Raw genomic sequence first — 25,327 nt, 5'->3', positions numbered from 1 at the left:
GATAGCTGATCTGGCCAATGAAGATACTCCACAGCTGTATGTGGCTTGTGGTAGGGGACCCCGATCATCTCTGAGAGTACTAAGACATGGACTTGAGGTAAGGTTGCAATTTCTAGATAATCTGCAGGGTTTGGAGGGAAGCATTGACAAAGTAGTTGATGGGTTTACTCTAATGTTGTCAAAGACATAGTTAAGGTGTCTGTGAAAAAGTATGTTCTTTCTCCCTGACTTCCCCAAAGTTGATACTTGAGATTTTCTTTCTTTTTGTCCCTGAAACGGTCTCACTGTGTTGCCCAGGCTGGTGTGCAGTGACACAATCTTGGCTCACTGCAGCCTTGACCTCCTGAGCTCAAGTGATTGTCCTGCCTCAGCCTCCCAAAGTGTTGATTACAGGTGTAAGCCACTGTGCCCAGCCTGTGCTATTTTCTATTCCTTAACTTGTTAGCATGATAGTCCACGTGGTCACTAGTCATGACATGGAGGCTGGGAAATCTATATGGAACATTTCACTGTCTCTATACATCTAGTCTTAGTTAAATCAACTATGTCAATGCTGTATATATTTTTGTATCTTATTAAGTTTATTCCTCATTACTATATACTCTTAAATAGCATACTTTTTATTTATTCATTTATTGTTGTGATGAGGGTCCCACTCTGTATCCCACGCTGGAATTCAGTGATGCCATGATGGCTCACTGCAGCCTTGACCTTCCTGGGATCAGGCGATCCTCCCACCTCAGCCTCCTGAATAACTGGGGACTACAGGCATGTGCCACAACATCCAGCTAATTTTTGTATTTTTTATAGAGACCAGTCTCTGGCTGGTCTTGAAGTCAGGCAATCTGCTTGCTTTGGCTTCCCAAAGTGCTAGGATTACAGGCTTGAGCCACCACACCTGGGCAAGTGGCATAATTTTTAGTGTTTCTGCAATATTTCACCAAAGTGGGTAGATCATAATTTATTTAGTGAATCTTTTATTGCTGGACTTTTTAGGTAATGTGGACACTAAAAGTTACCTTCTTGAATCCCATATTCTCTGTGTATCGTAGTTCTAATGTTAATGCCTTCTAGTGAGGGCCCTGAACTTGAACTTGTTAGGAATAAAATATAGCTTCCTATAACAGTTTGTTTTGAGAGCTTGGGAGTGTCAGACTGAGCTCTCAAGAGGCCTGCTATCTGTTTCTGTAAATTTTTATTGGAACATGCCCAAGATAATCTGGGTTTTGAATTCTGGCTCTACTGCTTAATAGCTATTGCTAAGTTTCTGTTTCTTCTGTAAAATGGACTTAATACTGGTACCTGCCATAAATAATTGCGTGAATTAAATGAGATGATACATACAAAGCCCTTAGCTTAAGATATGGCATGAAGTGTTCAATAAATGTTAGCTGTTAACATTGCTGTTTCAGGGAATTTGAAAATGTTTTGTCTCTGCCAAAATATATTGTCAGTTCACCAAAATTTCTTTTTTTTTTTGAGACGGAGTCTCACTCTGTCGCCAGGGCTGGAGTGCAGTGGCCAGATCTCAGCTCACTGCAAGCTCCACCTCCCAGGTTTACGCCATTCTCCTGCCTCAGCCTCCGCAGTAGCTGGGACTACAGGTGCCCGCCACCTCGCCTGGCTAGATTTTTTTATTTTTTAGTAGAGACAGGGTTTCACCGTGTTAGCCAGGATGGTCTCGATCTCCTGACCTCGTGATCTGCCCGTCTCGGCCTCCCAAAGTGCTGGGATTACAGGCTTGAGCCACCTTGCCCAGCCTTCACCAAAATTTCAATGACTCAGACCCAGTTTAGAGCCATAGGTCTGTTGTGTGTGTGTGGTTTTTTTTTTTTTTTTTTGAGTGCAGTGGTGAGACCTTGCTTCACTGTAACCTCCAGCGCCCAGTCTCAAGCAAGGAGTTTTCCCACCTTAGCTTCCCAAGTAGCTGGGACTACAGGTGTGCACCATCACGCTTAGCTAATTTATTTATTTATTTTGGGTAGAGACAGGGTCTTGCTATGTTGCCAGGGCTGGTCTTGAACTCCTGGGCTCAAGTGATCCTCCCACTTCACCCTCCCAAAGTGTTAGGATTACAGGCGTGAGCCACCGCACCTGGCCAAGAGCCTTTGCTCTTGATTCGGTTAGTTACTTATTTCTCATTAGATCCTAGTGAGCATATGATGAGCCTAGTGAGCTAGCGCTTTACACAAAAAATGCATATGTGCGGCTGGGCACAGTGGCTCACACTTGTAATTCCAGCACTTTAGGAGGCTGAAGCAGGCGGATCACTCGAGGTCAGGAGTTTGATACCAGCCTGGCCAACATGGTGAAACCCCTTCTCTACTAAAACTACAAAAATAAGCTGGTTGTGGTGGTGGGTTCCTGTAATCCCAGCTGCTCAGGAGACTGAGGCAGGAGAATCGCTTGAACTGGGAGGCAGAGGTTGCAGTGAGCCGAGATCATGCCACTGCACTCCAGCCTGGGCGACAGAGTGAGACTGTCTCCAAAAAAAAAAGTGCATATGTGCATTAACAGAAAATTTTTGTAGAGTGTAAGAGATAAAGGGCTTAAGAATCATCATTTTTTAGTTTCCTGCTATTTCTCTCCCCACTTCAAATCTATAGACACACCTTTGTTATATATAAAAATATTTTCCGAGGCGGGTGGATCATGAGATCAGGAGATCGAGACCATCTTTGCTAACAGTGAAACCCCGTCTCTACTAAAAATACAAAAAAATTAGCCGGGTGTGGTGGTGGGCGCCTGTAGTCCCAGCTACTCGAGAGGTGAGGCAGGAGAATGGCATGAACCTGGGAGGCAGAGCTGCCAGAGATCGTGCCACTGCACTCCAGCCTGGGCGACAGAGTGAAACTCTGTCTCAAAAAAAAAATTTTTTTTTTAAATTGTTGAACGTTGCTTTATTTCTATATGTCTATTTGTTACACCTTGATATCTAACTAAATTGTGGTCTCAATTGAGCCAGGGTGACTGACAGTTTTACATTTGGTATAGAGTGTAGCACAATTGACAGTTGAATTTTATTGATGAAGTTCTTAGGTCTTCCTTCTAATTAAATTATACCAGTAAACTAGGAAAAGCACTAGTCCTTCTGTGAATATACATGAGTTCTTCCTATAAGATGTGGGTTACACGCTATATATATAAGTGGCTAGTTTATTGTCTCTAGATCATTTAAAAACACTTAATAATTTTAATTTTATAATGATTTTACATTTATAAAAAAATTGCAAAGATAGTACAGTGAGTTCCTGTATAACCCACACCCAGTTTTCCCTTCTAGATCATTTTGAATTTGGCTTAGATCTTTTGTTTACTCTTGTGTTTGAGAACCTATAGGACATGTAGAGAATCATTCACTCTGACTTTAAGGGGCATAGAAAGACAAAACATTTAGTGCCCTAAGAGGTGGTGACTGTGTTCTTTCTTTCTTTTGGAGACGGAGTCTTGCTCAGTCACCCAGGCTGGAGTGCAATGGTGCAATCTCAGCTCACGGCAACTCTGCCTCCTAGGTTCAAGCTATTCTCCCGCCTCAGCCTCCCGAATAGCTGAGATTACAGGCACCTGCCATCATACCCAGCTAATTTTTATATTTTTGCAGAGACGGGTTTCACCATGTTGGCCAGCTGGTCTTGAACTCCTGATCTCAGGTGATCCACCCGCCTTGGCCTCCCAAAGTGCTGGGATTGCAGGTGTGAGCCATTGGGCACAGCCGGTGGACTGATTTCTATGAGTGCTTATAGAAGAGAGAGGTGACTGACTGCCAGCCAAGGAGATAAGGGAATAATTTTGCTACAGGATCTGGCATTTGAATTGATCCACATGGGATTTGGCCTTAAGGAGCTAGGGAAAGAAACGGGATGCTAATTTAGATGGCCTGATTCGTTCCCAGTGGTTACTGCTGTTCTGAGGATGATCAAGGCATGTTGTACTTGAAGGAAAGGGGTATGGTTTTGGCTGCAGCAACTGTACCCTCTCAGACATCCTGTGACTTTTGCTTAAGGCTGTCATGGGGATTGCCACTGTCTCCAGCCTGTTTCATTCTTAGATTCTTCTTTCACTAGGTGGTTTCATCTTTTAAATCCAGCATACATTGTGAACCCTGCCTTTGAAACCTTATTTTTTGATGTGATTGTAAGCAGGTAGCTGAGTTGCATGCTCACTGGATCTGTGGCTTCCCTCCTCTCCTGTCAGGTGTCAGAAATGGCTGTTTCTGAGCTACCCGGTAACCCCAATGCTGTCTGGACAGTGCGTCGACACATCGAAGGTAAGCAGCTCTTTCCCAGTAGTCAAAGTGAGGGTCTGGGTGCCATTGACATAGAAGGCTTAAAAGGCTGCGTTCATAATATTTCTGTATCATTTCATTTAGCACCATATACCAGAAACTTTCTGGCCCAACACCGTTTTTAAGGCTCTTCCTTTCAGGATGCCTTCACCTACCATTTATTTTTGTGCAGATGGGAAAGAGGGTACATAGGTTGGCTGTTATATTTTAGTACATAAAGGTTTCAGTATCACAGAGCTGTCAAATGTGACGTTGACTTTATATTCATAAAGGTACTGGTTTCATCTGTAAGAGGTATGATGTGAGGGAAAGTTGTGCTTTTTCATTCTTCTTCAACTATTTTCTTTTAAATTGTTTTGAAACCACAGTGAAATTCAAGGTGGTGTTCTAGGAATTAAGAGATTTGGGAAAGCTTGTTAGTCAGTCTTGCTAGTGCTTAAGGAAAGCAGAGTGGAATTGAGTGGAATTAGAATTTTAGTGTGAGTGGAAACGTGGGGATGGGAAAGGAGAAGGGAGTTTGAGCTCCTGAATGTAAATGGTCACCTGATCCTAAAACTTTGAAAGTAATAGGAGAATGCCTAGTAGTTAGTGCAGTAACAGGGAAGTCTTGTGACAATTGAATTGCAGCCTCATAGAAAGAAAGCTCAGTCTCGTTTTTCCCTTGATTCACATTGGAGGTATGTTTTTCTCTTGTTCTCTCAGAAATATGGGATGGGTGAGTAAGATCATCCTTGCCAGCAGACAGCTTTTTCAAGAAAGCAGCTGTAATTCTGCCTGATAGATATTCTGCCTGTATGAAACAGATTTAAGGAGTTGGGAAACATGTAGGAGGAAAACAACTTACTATTAGTAGAATACTCATTTTTGTGGATTTAATTTTCATTGTAGGCATTTGAATCATATCCAAGTTGAGTAGAAAGGGAAAAATGTGAATAGGAAATGGGTAGGCTTATAAGCTGAAAAGATAATTATTAAGCACTTGGTTTTGTGTGTAATATCTACATAGAAATTGGTCCGTGTTGGTGTTTTACTTTGGTTTGGTGGCTTGTTGACATTATGGCCCTTGAAAGCATTGCCTAGACTGTTTGAATTAGAAATGTGTTTTAAGATAACCTATTGTGCTCCTTCTTTTTTCCTTTTAACTTTTTAAATAAACTTACTTTAAAACAGATTTAGGGCTGGGTGCAGTGGCTCATGCCTGTAATCCAAACACATTGGGAGGCTGAGGTGGGCAGATCACCTGAGGTCAGAGTTTGAGACCAGTCTGGCCAACATGGTGAAACCCCATCTCTGCTAAAAATACAAAAGTTAGCTGGGTGTGGTGGTGCACGCCTGTAATCCCAGCTACTTAAGGGGCTGAGGCAGGAGAATCGCTTGAACCTGGGAGGCGGAGGTTGCAGTGAGCCGAGATCGCACCATTGCACTCCAGTCTGGGTGAGAGAGCGAGACTCCATCTCAAAAAAAAAAAGAGAAAGAAAATAGAGTTAGGTTTATAGAAAAGTTAACTCGTACTTTTATGAAGAAGACAGGAAGTTACAGGGGTTGAGTGTCTCAAGATACAAGTCTTAAGTAATGGGGATAGAAAATCCTGGCTCCTGAATCTCAGTCGAATGCCCATTTTGATTAACTGCAGTGAGATTCTGTGGGTCTTAGTGGTTCCTTTCAGGATAAATTTAGTTGTTTGAGTGCCCACCATGTACTCAGTAATTAAGATAGACTCTTTGCCTCAGAGCACTTGCCATCTAAAAAAACAAGACAAGTATACAGAACTGTTGTGTGTTGTGAATGTGGTGAAAGGCGCAGGTACATTGCTGGGAGGGGTTAAAGGACAGGGCATGTGTTTGAAGGTCAGGACAGGCTCTTTAGAGGGACAGCATTTGCTAACTCGGTGATAGGCAGTTTGTTGCATTATGTAGTTGAACATTTTTCTCCTTTATTAAATGTCAGAAGTCTTGGACTATATCCTACTAAATTTTACTCTTTAGGTACTGTAATTTGGGAGTCACCTGTAAATACAGGTCGGGTTCTCTTGGTTCACTCACTTTCCAGATACCCCCACTTAGTATTCAGTGAACATTCCTTCTGCCCGCACATGCTGCAGTCTTCCAGGCAAATACTAACCTTGGCTGGTACTTGGTGATGCACACTACCAATACCAAGCCTTTTTTTCTCTTCCACAGGTGGCTGGTGAAGGTGCTGATCACCACAGGTGTGTACCTACTGCTAGGGTCGATTGTGGGGTCTTATAGTTTATCCAAGGAGAGGGACCTGCACAAAATATTGAGGCTACCCTGATGGTGTCTTTCAGAGGGTAACTGCAGTTGGATGTCACTGGGCATAATAGTGCTGCTGCACACTGTCTGCCTGTGCATCAGATGGTCTGAGGCAGGAGTCTGCCTCTCTACCTCCTCCCACAGAATTTGTCATATATGGTTAATTTGCCTTTTACTAAGCTAAAAGAGTCTCTAGCTAGAGAACTTTAGCTTCATACTCTCTTGGAGTTGTACATTCCAGGTGTACTGACTGAAAGATCAGGACCTGGAGAAAGCTTTTGAATATATTCAGGACTTGCTGAAGCAAGATAAGTATCAGATACCCTTGTCTATGAAGTGAGAGTGAGTTACTGGAGCTTCAGGTATCTGGATGGTCACTCACTTTACCTTTTGGAGTGAGCTGCTGATTGAGCCTCAAATCCTAACGCAAGGCAAGTAAAAGAGAAAAGCATTCCCTCCTCTGGGGTCCTCAGCAGTGTTCAGACAGATGGGAGACCTGTTGAATTGAGACCTAAAGATACGTTCTCATACCCTGATAGATTCTTCATTGAGGTATGAACTATTGTTTTTTCACGTGAGACTTACATTCCTTAGAAAAGGACAGTGTGGATGGTACAGTTCCTAGTCATTTACCTTGACTAAAGTTTGGCTTTGTTCTGAACTCCAACGTTTTTTTAAAAAGAATTTTTTGTGGACTGGGCGTGGTGGCTCACGCCTGTAATCCCAGCACTTTGGGAGGCTGAGGTGGGCGGATCACCTGAGGTTGGGAATATGAGACCAGCCTGACCAATATGGAGAAACCCTGTCTCTACTGAAAATACAAAATTAGCTGGGCGTGGTGGCACATGCCTGTAATCCCAGCTACTAGAGAGACTGAGGCAGGAGAATTGCTTGAACCTGGGAGACGGAGGTTGTGGTGAGCCAAGATCGCGCCATTGTATTCCAACCTGGGCAACCAGAGCGAAACTCTCTCCCAAAAAAAATAATAATAATAAATTTTTATAAAGTTGGGATCTTGTAATGTTACCCAGGCTGGTCTTGAACTCCTGAACTCAAATGATCCTGCCTCCTCAACCTCCCAAAGTGCTTGAACTACCGTGCCCAGCTTGAACTCCAACTTTAATCTGCAGTCATTCTAGTACATAAGAGTTCATCTACTGCAAGTCTTCTTCACTGTAGAAGGAAGGGGTAGAAGTTACAGTGTGCTTGATATTCACAGGGCCGTGTTTATTTTGAGGAAATCTGTGATGTAAAGTAGCTTTGAGACATCGTTGACTCTCCCACTTGTTGAATTGTCTAGCAAAAGTACAACCCTATTTAAGTTCACTGAGCATTTATTCTTTTATGTTTGAGTATCTGAAGTCTTGGTCAAAGGAAAGGCACCCCTCCTCCCTTCCTTGCCCCCTTCTTTCCCATGAAAATCAAAAGTTGTATTGTCTGTCTTTTTGGAAGGCCCCTGTTTCCTTTTGGTGAAGATCCGAGACCAGAAATCCTGGCCAGTTACAGCCTTTTGTTGCTTGGCTTTAATTTGCTTTGACACAGCTTTTAAGGTTATTAGGTTTCAGTAATGAGAACATGGTAAATGATACTGTATTCATATAATGTTAAAATTAAACAACTTCTGTTATTTTTACACAACAAAAATTTCTAGTACAAAAACAGAGAACTGGAGTAAAGGTTCCAAACTTGGTGTTATGTAGAGATGGATTTTGGTTTCGTTGTAAGCTATTGAGCCATCCATTTCAGAGATAACCGTGTCCTTACTTGTTTTATGATAGTGAGTGGTGTTTAGTCTTACAAAGTCACCTTATAAGACGTTCCCAAAGCATTCGATATATGTTGACAGTTCTAGCAAAATAACCAAAAACCAAGTATCTTCTTGTCCAGTATTATTCCTTATGATTTGGAAATTGAACCTTTACTCTGTGGATTCCTGGTTTAACCATTAGAGCAGGCCCATTGGGAAAGATCTTTAATCCTTGTTTTTCAGCCACCATAGTACGTACATATATGTGTAATATTAACTGAAACAAAAATTTCACGAAACAGTTATCCTACTATATATGAAACAACTTCATAAATTACATTTATTTCTGTTAAGAAGTGCCTATTGTGCAACATGTTAAATTGATTTTATGTCCTGCTGATAGGGCAGAACACTACTGTTGGCCATGCCAATGATACATCTTCTTTTTTGTTTGTTTTGAGACAGTCTCATTCTGTCGCCCAGGCTGGAGTGCAGTGGGGCGATCTCGGCTCACTGCGGCCTCCGCCTCCCGGGTTCAGGCAATTCTCCTGCTCGACCTCCTGAGTAGTTGGAATTACAGACGCCCACCACCACACCTGGCTAATTTTTGTATTTTATTTGATTTGTTTTTTAGTAGAGACGGGTTTCACCCTGTCGGTCAGGCTGGTTTCAAACTCCTGACCTCAGGTGATCCGCCCACCTTGGCCTCCCCTCCTTGCTGGGATTACAAGCATGAGCCATCATGCCCGGTCGAATGATAACATCTTCACTTGACTCCTGCTTCTGTAAAGAATGCTGATTCTGCAGAACTGATCTAGTAACCTTAGTTCAACTGAATCTCATGTGAAGTCATCAGAACCAAAAGTATGCCCTTCATGTGGTTGGGTGGACCAGCCCTGTGGCATTGAGCTCTTGACAAGTGCTTAGGCAGACAGGGTCCTATAGCTGCTACTGCTGGGAGTGAGGCAGCCACTACATTGTGTGGTGCCTTGTCTTGTTCTGTCCCTTTTTTACCTAATTTCTGGGTAAGGGGGTGTTGATACAAAAATTCAAATGTAAAGAAGGAAAATCTCAACTCTTAAAAAAAATTAGCATGCCTTTAGTCAACATTTATCAAGCTTTATGCCAAACATGGTACTGGATGGGGACACTTGCAGAAGCTGTTGTATGTTTTAGGGTGAGATACATGGAAAATACATGGCCTTTATGGGATCTGCAGAAGAAACTGAGGGTCTCTGGTGTACCTCAAGTCGTCTGACTTCCTTGAGAAACGCATTAGTGTTTATTCAACCACATTTAATTAGAAGAAGTAAATTCTAATAGGATTGCTCGTGACCACACGATTGTTCTGTTTCAAAATAGTGAAAAACCAGAGAGGTCAAGGAATATCAATATAAACAATCCCCACCCCCCATTTTCTGGTTATCTAGTTTTCTTACATCATTCTCACTGGGACTAGGATTCTCAGCTTCCAACCCTAGAATGAGTTAGTCTCACAGAGGCTTAAGTAATCTCTGTTTTGTTCATTAGAGCTTATGTTCATTTCTACATAAGCTTCTTTTGGAAGAAGTTAAGGGTCTTTCCTAGTTAGAAGGAGTATCTCTTCTTAGGAAGGAGTTGTGTGATTGACGACTGGCACAAATAAATGAAACTCTAGCTCAATATGTTCATGTATCAATATTGTAGTATTTAAAATGTCCTCATGCCTCCGATTCCCTTGCTTTGTCCCTCTCACTTCCTTAGCAGATGTCTCAAGAAAATATTGAGGAAGCAGGGTTTATCTGTAGGCTCTTATGACCCCTAGTTTTCTTCTGGATCATCTTGCTCTGTGTGCATGTGTATGTGTGTAATAACTACACATAGAAGAAGTGCCTTGGAAGGTTTCTGAAGAGAACTCTTAGTGTTTCATTTGGCTTTGTAATTCTAATGAGTTCTTATCTAACCAGCTCCCTTCTTTTCTTTTTCAGATGAGTTTGATGCCTATATCATTGTGTCTTTCGTGAATGCCACCCTGGTGTTGTCCATTGGAGAGACTGTAGAAGAAGTGACTGACTCTGGGTTCCTGGGGACCACCCCAACCTTGTCCTGCTCCTTATTAGGAGATGATGCCTTGGTGCAGGTGAGGATTCTCAGAGCTTACCTACTCGGCCTGCTTTGTTCTTTCTTGGCCTTCATTGTGATGTGGCTGCTGTATTCATGTCTCTTCACCCTCACCTTCCAGTAAGCCTTAGGGACGGAACTTATGATTTTGGCACATAACATTCTCCTCTGTATTTGCCATTTTTCTGTTACAGAGCTACATCACATCACTGCAGCTTTCATCTCTAGTAAAGATCTTTATAAGTGTTTTGTTAATAAGCTTTGAACTTCTTTGAAGTGGACACCGCAAAACATTAACTATTTAAAAGTTTACCTTGCCTGGGGCCTACTAACTCTTTTGTCATTGATTCAACTGGTGCCTCAAATGCAGTGGCCCCAGATCTGATTGTAGTGACAGATCTGATAGATGTGAGGGTCATTCTGAGTGATGAATCAAATTGTTAAAGTCAGGTTTCTTTCTGTTACTGACTCTAGGTCTATCCAGATGGCATTCGGCACATACGAGCAGACAAGAGAGTCAATGAGTGGAAGACCCCTGGAAAGAAAACAATTGTGAAGTGTGCAGTGAACCAGCGACAAGTGGTGATTGCCCTGACGGGAGGAGAGTTGGTCTATTTCGAGATGGATCCCGTATGTTATTTTATCATTCACTGTGGGACTTAGTATAGGGTCCAGAGGGAAAGATGGGCAATGTAATTAGTCATTTAGATGACAGTATGGTGAAACCCCGCCTCTACTAAAAATACAAGAATTGATGGACGTGGTGACACACACTTGTAGTCCTAGCTACTCAGGAGGCTGAGGCAGGAGAATTCCTTGAACGTGGGAGGCGGAGGTTGCAGTGAGCTGAGATCACGCCACTGCACTCCAGCCTGGTGACAGAGCGAGACTCCATCTCAAAAAAAAAAGGAAAAAAAGTGAGTTGGAGTGACAGTGTTCACAAACCAATTTGGCCCTTTACAGAGATGGGGAAAAAGGGTAAGTTGATATCTAATTCTGTGTAGAGTTATGAATTCCCCTATTAGCAATGAAACACTTGCTCCTCCTGCATTTCACCCTCTACTTTTCCAACAAATATTTGGCATAGAATTAATTTCTGCAGTCTGAATCCATTTCAGAAAACTTCTATATGGAAGAATGTTCAGTACATATAATTATCTTGCTCTCAGGAGGGCTCTAGTATGGCCAGATTTGTAGCCTTACTGTGCCTTTGGTTGAGATTTCTTTGTCTTCAACTATATTTGAATTCCCTTCACCCAAAGTATTCTTGTAAACACATAAACAGTTTTATATATCTCCATTTCCTGAGAGCAAAGTTGGCTAAGAAAATTTGTGGCACATTGACCTTGTTCATTCTCTTATTGATGGAAGATACTCATTTTGCTTGCTGTGAGCCTGTTAAATTCAGTCTTGATAACTCAGGTAGAGAAATTCTTGTCATTGATTATAGTAAGAGGAGTGAGAGTATGCAGAACCAAATACAACAGCCATCCCTCATTCTCTGGACCCAGGGTTTTGGGGTGAATTGGAGCATCTAGACCCACCCCTTTGTAGTTTTGATCTCGCTCTGTCTTTCCTCCTGTAGTCAGGACAGCTGAATGAGTACACAGAACGGAAGGAGATGTCAGCGGATGTGGTGTGCATGAGTCTGGCCAATGTACCCCCTGGAGAGCAGCGGTCTCGCTTCCTGGCTGTGGGGCTTGTGGACAACACTGTCAGAATCATCTCCCTGGACCCCTCAGTGAGTGACACTCTGAGCTTCAAGGATCATCTGGTTGGAACCTGAGCATCTGGCCCACTCCTGATATCCATCTCTGAGATCAACTGGGTTAGACCCCAGAATCCATACCTGCTGCTTCTCTTGTTGTTGCAGTGTGTTCCAGGAGTTTCCTGCTGTGGTTTAAGGATATGATCTGAGACTACAGAAATGTTTCTTTGGCTTAAACCTCAACTCCCTTTTTTTAGTTAAAAACCAAGACTGCATAAATTTGACTTGCTGCAGGACCCTAGATGACTTTTCGGGAGGTGTGCTTTGCTTAATTACCTTTACCAGTATCTTCTTTGACACAAGGAGGAAAGCATGATCTTTCTGAAGCTTATTCTGAGATTGAGTATAACTAATAACCCAATACTCTCTTAGAACTCACTCCCGGGGTTTTTTCTGTGCATAAGGAAGTACTTTTTCAATCCTAGAATTAGATTTCTCTGGGTATGTTTTTTTCCTAAAATTGTCATTTTCTGTGTTTTTATGATTTTTCTCTCCCTCTCAGGACTGTTTGCAGCCTCTAAGCATGCAGGCTCTCCCAGCCCAGCCTGAGTCCTTGTGTATCGTGGAAATGGGTGGGACGGAGAAGCAGGATGAGCTGGGTGAGAGGGGCTCGATTGGCTTCCTATACCTGAATATTGGGCTACAGGTAAGAGATCCAGAGGCCCACATTGTGGACATCAGGACTTCTCTAGGTTTCACACACTCCTTTGTTTGGTAACAGGCGTTTCCTCTGCCTGTGGTTTCAGATCCTCACCTATGAAAAGTAAACAGTGGTCTGGGTTCCACGTTTCTCAGCTCTTTAATTTGAACAAATCAGGCTGGGAAAGAAATATTTTGATCAAATGCTTTTTGATAGCTACTCTAAGTCAGAACTGGCTGGGTTCCTCAAGGATCAACTGTAGTTCCCACTATTCATTAGTTTCAGAAGCAGAAACAGATACCTCTCAGTTCATCATTGTTTTCATTAGCAATAAAGGACCCCTAAATGTTCTCTGTTGTCAAAGTTGCTGAGCTCTTTGTGCCATGAAAAAAAGGTGTGCTTTGATCCTAAGAGTGTCAGGATTTTTGATCATATGCTTTTCATTTTCCTTAATGATTATTGACTCAGACATCTAAGTAATCTAGCCCAGGTACTTTTTGCTTTTTAATTTTACTTCCTAATTTAGAGATCTCAAACATAGCCAGAAGTTAGAGAGACTAATACAATGAACTTCCATGTATCCCTTTTCTTGGGGGGAGGGTTGGTATTATTTTTCTTTTTTAGTTTTTTTTCTTTTGTTGGATTTTTATGGGCTGCCACATGGGTTTTCTATCTTTTCTTTTTTAGTTTTAACAGCTATCAACAACATTCTGCTGTTGTTGTTTTGTCTTTTCCCTGGACTATTTTAAAGTAAATCCAAGATCTATCATTTCATCTACAAATACTTGATAATGTAGCTCCAACAGATGTCTGTTTTTGTAAGATATTAGTATTATGTTCAGCAAAATATAACAATAGTTCCTTATTACCATATTCCAGTTTTCCCTGTTCTTCTTTCCCCCAATGTGTCTTTATAGTTGGTTGTCCTCAGGATCTCAGCGTAGCAGTCTATACATTTTCCATTTGCTTCATCTGTCTTTTTATGTCTATTAAACTGTCCTACCCCATTTTGAAGCATAACAAGATAAGATCATTTGTCTTGTAGCATTTCCCACCTTCTGGACTTTAAAGTCATTTCTTGTGTGTTCAATGTTCCTGTATCCTCTGTATCAAGCTGGTGGGTAGAGTATTAGACCATGCCGTCCCTTAGAAATGTAAGGTGAGCTACAGGTGTAATTTAAATTTTCTAGTAGCCACAAACAGGAAAAAAGTAATTTTAATTTTTGTTTTTTTCCTTTAAAAAAGAAAGCAGAGACAGGGTCTCGCTGTGTTGCTCAGGCTGATCTTCTCTTGAACTCCTGGCCTCAATCAATCCTCCTACATTGGCCTCCAAAAGTGCTGGTGGGAATGCAGGCATGAACCACCGTGCCTGGCCAGTTTTGATGTTTTATTAACTCTGTATATCTAAAATCATTCCAACATGTAGTTAATATAAAAATTGCTGAGCTATTTTACCTTTTTCTCTCTCTCTTTTTTTTAAACTAAGTCTGAAATCTGGTATTTGGCATTTTACACTTAACGTCTTAGTTCTCTTTAAAATTTATTTTTATTAAAAAAATAATTTCTTCCTTGAGACAGAGTCTTACTCCATTGCCCAGGCTGGAGTGCAGTGGTGTGATCTCAGCTCACTGCAGCCTCTGTCTCCTGGGTTCAAGCGATTCTCATGCCTGAGCCTCTTGAGTAGCCGGGATTATGGTGTGCACCACTACTCCCGGCTAATTTTTCTTGTTTCTAGTAGAGATGGGGTTTTGCCATGTTGCTCAGGCTAATCTTGACCTCCTGAGCTCAAGCGATCCACCCGCCTTGGCCTCCCAAAGGGCTGGGATTACAGGTGTGAGAAACCACACCTGGTACTGTCTCAGTTCTGACTAGCCACATGTGGCTTGGGGTAGCTATAGTATCAGATATTGCAGAAGAAGAAAGTTGGTTAGATTCAGATTTCATTATTAGGGGAGGGGGACAGGAATATAGGTGGTGCTGTTCACTCCTATTGCATCATGTCAGGAGGTGTGTAATGTCTGGTTGTCCCACTCACAGTGATGTTGGGATGTTTATCTGTATCTGTGTTAAAGTTCCCATCAACCTTTTAGTTAAAGCTATTACACACATTGCCTAGGTTCATTCTTTCATTAGTAGTTGGAAAATGATTTATTTCTTTTGGGATTTAATTAGTTGGAGTTCTAAAGACAAAATTTGCATCATTCCTTTGCTTACGCTAAGTACAGTTCATACAGGAAAAGGATAAGTACTTTTTTCTCATTGTTCACCTGTTTTCAGAGTAAGGAGTGAGGGCCACAGCACTCCCTTCAGTGGGGACCCGTAAAGTGGGTTTTTTGCTGTTTTTTAGAGTGACACTAGTCAGGTGCTGTAATCCCAGCACTTTGAGAGGCTAAGGTGGGTGGATCGCTTGAGCTTAGCTCCTTGGGAAGCTGAGGCGGGAGGATTGCTTGAGCCTGGGAGGTGGAGGCTGCAGTAAACCAAGACTGTGGCACTGTACTCCAGCCTGGGTGACAGTGAGACCCTGTCTCAAGAAATAAATAAAAATTTAAAAAAATAGAGTAACATCATAAACTTGTGGATTTTTATGTGTTTGTGCTTAAAACTCCTCTTTTTTTTTTTTTAAACAGAGACAGTCTCACTATGTTGGCCAGGTTGTTCTTGAGCTCTTGGCCTCAAGCAGTTGTCCTTCCTTGGCCTTCCACAGTGTTGTGATTATAGATGTGAGCCACCTCACCTGGCTTTTTCTTGAGGGGCTGGGGGGTGGTAAATTGCCTCATTCTAGAATAGTGGGAATTTCTATTTGAAGTTAGTTCCTTTGTCCTTTTAACATGACCCCACAATTTGTAGGGGTTTCCTTGCCTTGTTGCACAAGAAAGCGTCTCCACATGCGTCTGGAACATTCTTGCCCCAGCCCCAAACTAGTCATTCCTTTTAGGAACCTTGTTCCTTTAAAAAGAAGTGCTGTTTAGGAACCATGGTCTTTGTGGTTATTTAATTATTTATTTGAAATACACAATAGTGAAGAAGGATTTAACATACATGGTAAAAAGAAGTATTAAGAAGATATAGTGAAAAATAAGTGTGTTTTTACTTAGTAGATGCTCCATAACTTTGAATGATTAAGTGATTTAGTGAGAGAATAAATGAATGGCTATCTGATTATTAGGATCTTTTTTAAACAACCAAGTCATTTCTTTCCATCTGCTCTAATTTCTTATATGAAGTAGCCAAGGGAGAGGTTTTCCTGTCATAGCTGATAAGCTTCCATCAGGCTTCACCTGCTCCTCTCCTTTTGATTAGAACGGTGTGCTGCTGAGGACTGTCCTGGACCCTGTCACTGGGGATTTGTCTGACACTCGCACTCGGTACCTGGGATCCCGTCCTGTGAAGCTGTTCCGAGTCCGAATGCAAGGCCAGGAGGCAGTAAGTAATGAAGGTTGGGGACAGGCAACATGTTTGGGATTTTAGTGGCACCATCTGAAAACAATCTTTGTTGTAAGCTTTACTTTCACTAATTTGCCACTCCATCTTAATTGGTTTCCTTCATGTGGGAAGTCCTGAGTTTCCTAACCTCACTGGGGCTCCATGGCACCGTGTCATGATTTGGTTATAGTTGGGTTGAGATTTCGATCCCTTTAGCCCTCTGGCTGGTCAAATAGGTCTGGAAACCTCCCCTCTAGGACACCACTAGCCGTGAGAATTCTTGGGTTTTATCCCAGTCTTAGATCAGTGTCAAGTTTACTACCTAATGTGAAAGAGATTAGGAAACATTGTTTGTATCCTTTATAGTTAAGAATGTTAGTGTTTCTGGGCACTGTGCTGATTCCATTTAATTCTTTTTTTTTTTTTTTTTTTGAGATGGAGTCTCACTCTGTCGCCCAGGCTGGAATGCAATGGTGCAAGCTTGGCTCACTGCAACCTCCACCTCCTGGGTTCAAGCGATTCTCTTGCCTCAGCCTCCCGAGTAGCTGGGATTACAGGTGCATGCCACCAGGCCCAGCTAATTTTTGTATTTTTAGTAAGGATGGGGTTTCACTATGTTGGCCAAATTGGTCTTGAACTCCTGACTTCAGGTGATCTGCCCGCCTTGGCCTCCCAAAGTGCTGGGATTATAGGCATGAGCCACCACACTTGGCTTTCATTCCATTTAATTCTTGCAGCTGCCCAGCCTTGTGGTACTATTTTCATTTTACACACGTGGAAGCAGGCTTTGAGAGATGAAGTGATTAGTCTAGATCATATGGCTCATAGCCCATGCTTTTCACATATGCTAAGCCATGGTGCCTCTCTCTAGCCCTCTTTTTCTTAAGATAGCCTGTTAGATTTCTAGAATATCTTAGGATACTCTGCAGACTGAAATTTGGGGATAGGGCTTTTGTTCACCTTACCATGTTTGTATTTTTTCCCAAACCTTATTGGAGCTGGTTTTTTTTCCCCTCAGGTATTGGCCATGTCAAGCCGCTCATGGTTGAGCTATTCTTACCAATCTCGCTTCCATCTCACCCCCCTGTCTTACGAGACACTGGAATTTGCATCGGGTTTTGCCTCAGAACAGTGTCCCGAGGGCATTGTGGCCATCTCCACCAACACCCTGCGGTGAGTGAGTGTTTGAAGCTCAGCAGGAAGCCTTTCTGCCAAGGGCTCAGACTGGTTCTGCCAGAGTGTTGGAGCAGGCTGTGAAGAGGTGGCAGAGAGCCGACTTTACCATGAAGCTTGTGTGTTGCAATTGAAACCTTCATTTGGCTCAGCATTTTAGTACCTGAGAGCCAAGTTTCGGTGTTTTAGCTTCTGTTAAGACTTTCAAGGCAAAGCTTTAATACAGTCCAGTCTTCCTGAGATTTCAGATTTTTATTTTCTAGCGAAAGGGCATTGCCATTGGATTCGTTTTAGAGCAAGTATTGGATCACTGCATTGATAACCTTTCTTTCTCTGTCTTGCCATTTGTGGTATTAAATCTTAAATTTTAACCTACATGAAAAAAAGTTGACAGAACTGTTCTTCCTGATAATATTGATGTGAAGTTTGAGCACTATATGTAATATTGCTTGCAAGATGGAAAAGAACCTAAAATAACCCAGTCAGTTTGGCTTCCTCAAGTTTTTGGGGGCTTTTAAAATTAAGCCACCAAAGTTGTTCACATCCTGGTTATAATTATTGGCTGTTCATAATGAAACTATGGCCTCTTGATAGATTAATCACTGTTGCTTATCAAATGAGCTCTCCAAATTTCTTTGCAGCAACTTTCAGGGTCTTTTCATGGTCATTGTCCTTTTTCTTTCTGTCATCTTTGTTTTTATCTTCTGCTCTAGCAGAATTGGTCTCCCTGCACTCCTCTACATCACTAATATTTTTTAAATCTCTGCCTGTGCTGGAATGCTTCACCCACATGCACACCTGCCTGTCAGTGTTCCCCTTGGCTTTTAAGCCAGCCTTGTATCCTCATCTCTGGTCCCTACCTCCTGAGTTCCTATAGATTTAGACAATCCCTACAGATTTTTAGGCTTTCCTAGGAGCAGAACTTACTTCCCCCCAAAACTAAATCAGGGAAGATGACTGTGAGACATAAAAGCATAGTGCTTGGGGGCAGTTCATTTTTTAAATTATTTTTATTTTTAAATTTATTTTTTTGAGACAAGGTCTTGCTCTGTTGTACAGGTTGGGGTGCAGTGGTGTGATCATGGCTCACTGCAGCCCCAACTTCCTGGACTCAAGCTATTTCTGTCTCAACCTCTCAAGTACCTGGTGGGACTATAAGCACATGCCATCATGCCCATCTGATTTTTGTGGTTTTTTAAATAGAGACAGGATTTCACCTTGGTGCCTAGGCTGGTCTTGAGCTCCTGAGCTCAAGAGATTCTCCCACCTCAGCCTCCCAAGTAGCTGGGACTACAGGTGCATGCCACCATACTCAGCTTTTCTTTGGTATTTTCAATAGAGTTGGTGTTTCACCATGTTGCCCAGGCTGATCTTGAACTCCTAGCCTTAGGTGATCTGCCCGCTTCGGCCTCCCAAAGTGCTGAGATTACAGTCGTGAGCCACTGTGCCCAGCCCGTGTCTTTTTTAATGTAGAGAATAAACTACAAATAAAACTCCATCATTAGAGATCAGGTAACTATATTTTTTAGGGTACCTGGGTTCTGCCCGTTTTGCACATCGTTTGGCTTATGTGTGCATCTCTGTCCAATTTGACAGAAATTTGTAGGTCCCCTATTTGCTGTCATAGTTTGCATTGTCATAGTTTTCCAAAACTGAGGTGATTTTTGTTCACAAAGGCATCCACTTTATTTTTTGAAGCACAGTCACTACAGATACCATATATGTTCAGGTAATTGCAGTGATCACAACAAATTTGGGATTGGGCGCTTTATTATCATTAGAGTGATTAAAAAAATATCTTTTGGCAATCGTTTGTGTTTCATTGGTGAGAACTAGAATTGCCATGAATTGTGGTAGGGTGTTGCCAAATGGGAAGGCCCTTCCCGGATCTCTGTGTCTGCAGTGCAGTTTTCTAGATTAGGAGGCTGTTGTTTAATGTTGCCTAATGCCAGCGTTAGAGCTTCAGGGATTGATGTGTTTATTGACTGCGCAAAGCCTATTTCAACACCAATTTCTAGGTCCTGAGTGAGTATTAAATAACTGCCTTGCTTTTCTGTCATAGGATTTTGGCATTAGAGAAGCTCGGTGCTGTCTTCAATCAAGTAGCCTTCCCACTGCAGTACACACCCAGGAAATTTGTCATCCACCCTGAGAGTAACAACCTTATTATCATTGAAACGGACCACAATGCCTACACTGAGGCCACAAAAGCTCAGAGAAAGCAGCAGATGGCAGAGGTAATGAGACTGACGTTCAGGGGTTCTGTTAAAAGATGTGTGAAATTATGTTGAAAAGTTTTAACTGCTCAGCGCTTTGGGAGGCTGAAATGGGAGGATTGCTAGTTCGAGACCAGCCTGGGCAACATAGCAAAACTGCACCTCTATTAAAAATTTTGAAAGATAGCCTGGTGTGTTGGTGCACTCCTGGTATGTTGGCACACTCTACTGCATACCAGTGGCACTCTGGACATGAGACTCTGTCAAAAGTTTAAACTCCTGTAATTGTTGTTATATTCTTTGTATTTAAAGATCTAGGCTCTTTTCAGCTTCTTTAAGCAGAGGCCTTTGCCCCAAAGTACTTCATGTTAGAGCCTTTCTTGTAACCCAGGACTATACTCTGATCTCCATTTATTCACAATTAAGTTCCCTCTCTGAAACAGAATTCTCCAGTCTTTGAGCTTCCAAAATAGACTGTATTTCCTGGATTTGGGCCCAAAGGAGACAGCTTTCATGTTCTCCACAATACCAGCTCTTTATAGAACTCATTGCCTAGCAAAAACCAAATAGCTACAACCACGTAGAACTGTATCCAGCCTTAAAGAGTGGAGACAGAGTAGTCTTAGTAAGAGAAATCAGATGGGTTGGATAGAAAAAATGGAGTTTCCATTGTCATTTTCTCAAGCCACTAGTCACAGCTATTGTTCTCTTTGGTGTTTTCTACTAATATGTAACTAGCAATGTCTGGATTTCCCTTTTGTGATCTGTCTTCCCTAGTCTGTACACCTCTCCTTTTAATATTCATGTTGGGAAATCCTGGTTGGGACTGCTGACTTTCCTGCTTTATGTATTAAGAACCCCTTGGGGCTGGGCGCGGTGGCTCATGCCCGTAATCCCAGCACTTTGGGAGGCCGAGACGGGCGGATCACGAGGTCAGGAGATCGAGACCATCCTGGCTAACACGGTGAAACCCCATCTCTACTAAAAATACAAAAAAAAAAAAAAAAAATTAGCTGGGCGTGGTGGCGGGCGCCTGTAGTCCCAGCTACACGGGAGGCTGAGGCAGGAGCTTGCAGTGAGCCAAGATTGTGCCACTGCACTCCAGCCTGGGCAACAGAGCGAGACTCCTTCTCAAAAAAAAAAAAAGAACCCCTTGGAGTGTTCTTGCTACCTATCCTCTTCTCAGCCAGCCCCTACCTCTGAACACACCAACTCAGTTGTTTGGTTTTTTGGGTTTAGGAAATGGTGGAAGCAGCAGGGGAAGATGAGCGGGAGCTGGCCGCAGAGATGGCAGCAGCATTCCTCAATGAAAACCTCCCTGAATCCATCTTTGGAGCTCCCAAGGCTGGCAATGGGCAGTGGGCCTCTGTGATCCGAGTGATGAATCCCATTCAGGGGAACACACTGGACCTTGTCCAGCTGGAACAGAATGAGGCAGCTTTTAGGTAAGGAGCCCAGGACAGTTCAGAGTTTGGTAGACTGGAACAGGAGCTCTCTGGGTTTTGATGAAGGCCTTACTCTTGCTTCTTACTCTGTGTGTAGTGTGGCGGTGTGCAGGTTCTCCAACACTGGTGAAGACTGGTATGTGCTGGTGGGTGTGGCCAAGGACCTGATACTGAACCCCCGATCTGTGGCAGGGGGCTTCGTCTATACTTACAAGCTTGTGAACAGTGGGGAAAAACTGGAGTTTTTGCACAAGGTAGGAATCAGCCAGTGAGTGGTTCTCCTAGATCTTAAGTCCTATTGAATTCTCTCACTTTTGCTTATGTTATGGGTCAGGTCTTTTGGAGACCATGGAAAATGCTGGGGCCTTCTAGCTGCGGTGATGCTCTTGTGCCTGTGCATTCCACAGGAAGGCTTTGTGCTAACCACCCATAATGGGGAGATGGATGCACATTGAATTGGTCCCTTTCTTACTGTTTTAATAAGCGGGCAACAATTTGTGACCAAAATTCAGCAGTTTAAATAATTAATATTCTGGCTGGGTGCGGTGGTTCACACCTATAATCCCAGCACTTTGGTACCAGCCCGACCAACATGGTGAAAGCCCGTCTCTACTAAAAATACAAAAATCAGCCAGGCATGGTGGCATGCACCTATTATCCCAGCTACTTGGAGGCTGAGGCAAGAGACTCACTTGAACCCAGAAGGCGGAGGTTGCAGTGAGCTGAGATTGTGCCATTGCACTCTAGCCTGGGTGGCAGAGTGAGACTGTCAAAAAAAAAAAAAAAAGGTTTAGTATTCTTTTCCATCTGCATTCTCTGGGAAGTTACTGTTTAATGGGTACAGAGTTTCAGTTTGGGAAGATGAAAAAAAAGCTGGAGATGATAGTTATACAACAGTAAATGTGCTTAATGCCACTGAAGTATATACTTAAAAATGACTGGGCATGGTGGCTCATGCCTGTAATCCCAGCACTTTGGAAGGCCGAGGTGGGCGGATCACCTGAGATCAGGGATTCAAGACCAGTCTGGTCAACGTGGTGAAATCCCATCTCTATTAAAAATAAAAAATCAGCCAGGCATGGTGGTGGGCGCCTGTAACCCCAGCTACTCCAGAGGTTAAGGCAGGAGAATTGCTTGAACCTGGGAGGCAGAGGTTGTAGTGTGCCGAGATTGCGCCACTGCACTCCAGCCTGGGCGACAGAGTGAGACTCTGTCTCCAAAAAAAAAGGATTGAGATGGTAAACTTTATGTTATGTCTATTTTACCATAATTATTAAAATAAAAATAATTTTCTCCTCCACACTGACAGCATGTGGATTCCTTCAACCCTACCGTAAGGGGAGTATCCTCTAAGAAATACTTCATAGACCCTTTTGCGTATAAAATTTGTCTCTCCTTTACAACTGAGATGTCACTAGGCTGGGTGCAGTGGCTCACACTTGTAATCCCAGCATTTTGGGAGTCTGAGTCGAGCAGATCACTTGAGCCCAAGAGTTTGAGACCAGCCTGGACAATGTGGTGAAACTCAGTGTTTACAAAAAATACAGATAATTAGTTGGGCGTGATGGCACATGCCTGTAGTCCCAGCTACTTGGGAGGCTGAGGTGGGAGGATCACCTGAGCCCAGTAAGTCCAGGCTATAGTGAGCCATGATTACGCCTGTCACAGCCCTCCAGCCTGAGCGACAGTGAGACCCTGTCTCAAAAAAAAAAAAAAGATGTCATTTTTCACTAGCATTTCTTTCCTGTCCCTCCACAAATTACAGTCACTTCTTAGCTACTAAAGCTTCACTATTATTTCATGAGGCCAGTTAAACCGAGCACAGGCTCTGGGCAGCTGTCATCAGGTACCAGAAATTCTTGTCACTTGTAGCATTGATCCCTCTGCTGGGTGAATGCAGCATGTGGGATCTGTTCACCCCAACACGCTGATGCATTAGCAAAATAAGATCACTGGTGTGTTTCTTAATGATAGGCTCCTGTGAAAGAAGGCATTTCTAGGCAGAGAGGTGGGGCCTGTGTCTGGCTGGCATTTGTAATAGCTGTATTACGTGCTTTTCCTGTATAGACTCCGGTGGAAGAGGTCCCTGCTGCCATAGCCCCATTCCAAGGGAGGGTGTTGATTGGTGTGGGGAAGCTGTTGCGTGTCTATGACCTGGGAAAGAAGAAGTTACTCCGAAAATGCGAGAATAAGGTAAGTGTGCTGGCGTTGGTGCTGAGATCTAGCTCACATGTCAAGGGCGGGGGCATTGGTGGGGTGGTGGACATCGAGTTTTAAAATCTTATCTTTATTAGGACTTGTGTTACCCCAATTCCAGCTTCAGAATTATGCCCTTTTTTTTTTCCCGAGATGGAGTCTCGCCCTGTTGCCCAGGCTGGAGTGCCGTGGTGCAATCTCGGCTCACTGCAACCTCTGCCTCCCGGGTTCAAGTGATTCTCCTGCCTCAGCCTCCCAAGTAGCTGGGACTACAGAGGCACGCTGCCATGCCTGGCTGATTTTTTGTATCTTTAATAGAGACAGGGTTTTACCATGTTGGCCAGGCTGGTCTCTTAACTCCTGACCTCATGATCCGCCCACCTTGGCCTCCCAAAGTCCTGGGTTTACAGGCATGAGTAACCGCACCAGCCCTTGAGTTTTGAGAGGAGCAGGAGTAGAGGATTCTCATTTCTTGACTTAACAAACAAGAACCAGCTTTCTATTTTGCTAGCTTCTGTAAGGAATGTAACTCTGAGAGTTAGGCATATATTTGCACTATATTATAAAAGCTATTTGGCTCTTTTTCCCACCTAGAATTCATTGCTAACTGCTATTTTTTGGTATTTGCTGTTCTGCTGACCCTGTATATGTCATACGGAAAGCTGGACTTTCTTTGGGTTCTGAACCCCAAGATTACACCCACTATTGTCCTTGTTTTTCCCAGCATATTGCCAATTATATCTCTGGGATCCAGACTATTGGACATAGGGTAATTGTATCTGATGTCCAAGAAAGTTTCATCTGGGTTCGCTACAAGCGTAATGAAAACCAGCTTATCATCTTTGCTGATGATACCTACCCTCGATGGGTCACTACAGCCAGCCTCCTGGACTATGACACTGTGGCTGGGGCAGACAAGTTTGGCAACATATGTGTGGTGAGTTGGTGTTGTTCACTTGGGTTATGGTGATACGTAGGAAAGCTGGCTCAGTTTGTTGTGGGTAAAGCCAAAGATGAATCAAATCTGAGGAGTAAAAATGGATATAAAATTCCATCCTACTAAAGCTAACTCTACAAGCAATCTGTTCTTTAAGCCTTCTTACTAGTCTTTTGGATTTTTCTCTGGTTTATCTCCCTCCTCTCTATTGAACATGATTTAATGATAGGTTTAGTTTGAGCTAATGGCTAATATTTCTTTTTACGTTTTATAAGAACTTTGGAACGTCTGTTGTCTGTGTTGTGTGGTTTTGATGTTACCCTTAGCTGTGTTAAACTCCTGCTCATGGGTCGATTCTTTTGAGTTTCTTGCTCCTCAGACACAGCTCCTGCCCACCAGAGCAGGTGCAGGACACATGGGCCCAGGCCTCTGTCTAGGCAGCGCCCCTATGGCTGACTTGCAAAGACCTGGGCCAGACCTGTTGCTTGGTGACCCAGGTGAGCAGGTCTGGGCCCCAGCACTGTGACTTGTGTCACTTCCTTGTAGGTGAGGCTCCCACCTAACACCAACGATGAAGTAGATGAGGACCCTACAGGAAACAAAGCCCTGTGGGACCGTGGCTTGCTCAATGGGGCCTCCCAGAAGGTAAGATTGCAGAATGGGTCCCAGGGAGGGCACTGCTTAGCACTTCTCCTGTTGCCGTCACTGAAGAAATTGCCTTTAGTGAATTATTCACAGTGCACACGACTGTGCTGAATGCTGTCCTTCCACAGTCCTTTCTTACCAATCTGCAAAAATCTCCTTGGAGAGTAGCGAGTTCCTTCGAGAGAGTCCATTCCCAGTCCTCTGCTCTGAGGTGTATCCAGGGCTTTACTTCTCCTGTAGGCATATGCTGCTTTAATAGAGGGTCTCTGGACTTTCTATTTTAGAAGACAAGCCTAGTGATTGCTGTTTTCTATAATTTTCTTTGTGTTTTCCTTTTTTTTTTTATGGCAAGCTTGATAAATTTAACAAAATGGTTCTTATCGTTTAAGAGATGATGAACAGTAACTTTAGCATGTTTTATGAGGCATTAAGCCTTAAGTAAATGTGAGAATTTTTTTTTTTTTTTGGAGACAGAGTCT

At 42.9% G+C, this 25,327-nt stretch overlaps 1 protein-coding gene across 1 annotated transcript in view; it reads left to right on the top strand.

Moving 5' to 3' along the window:
* The window catches only part of SF3B3 (splicing factor 3b, subunit 3, 130kDa), a 54,163-nt gene that overhangs the window by 25,803 nt on the left and 3,033 nt on the right, over nt 1–25,327 (top strand). The window contains exons 10-23 of the mRNA XM_011962439.1: nt 2–97; nt 4,195–4,267; nt 10,273–10,424; nt 10,880–11,035; nt 11,991–12,146; nt 12,676–12,819; nt 16,114–16,236; nt 17,255–17,409; nt 19,472–19,646; nt 20,865–21,070; nt 21,168–21,324; nt 23,138–23,263; nt 23,991–24,203; nt 24,750–24,848. Of these exons, the coding sequence (XP_011817829.1) occupies nt 2–97; nt 4,195–4,267; nt 10,273–10,424; nt 10,880–11,035; nt 11,991–12,146; nt 12,676–12,819; nt 16,114–16,236; nt 17,255–17,409; nt 19,472–19,646; nt 20,865–21,070; nt 21,168–21,324; nt 23,138–23,263; nt 23,991–24,203; nt 24,750–24,848 (2,031 nt within the window). The remainder of the gene's footprint in view (nt 1; nt 98–4,194; nt 4,268–10,272; nt 10,425–10,879; nt 11,036–11,990; nt 12,147–12,675; nt 12,820–16,113; nt 16,237–17,254; nt 17,410–19,471; nt 19,647–20,864; nt 21,071–21,167; nt 21,325–23,137; nt 23,264–23,990; nt 24,204–24,749; nt 24,849–25,327) is intronic.

This window comes from Colobus angolensis, unplaced genomic scaffold (assembly GCF_000951035.1).
Source record: "Colobus angolensis palliatus isolate OR3802 unplaced genomic scaffold, Cang.pa_1.0 Scaffold116, whole genome shotgun sequence".
NCBI lineage: Eukaryota > Metazoa > Chordata > Mammalia > Primates > Cercopithecidae > Colobus > Colobus angolensis.
Note: the sequence above shows the minus strand (reverse complement) of the source record. Positions and strands in the feature narration are given on the sequence as shown.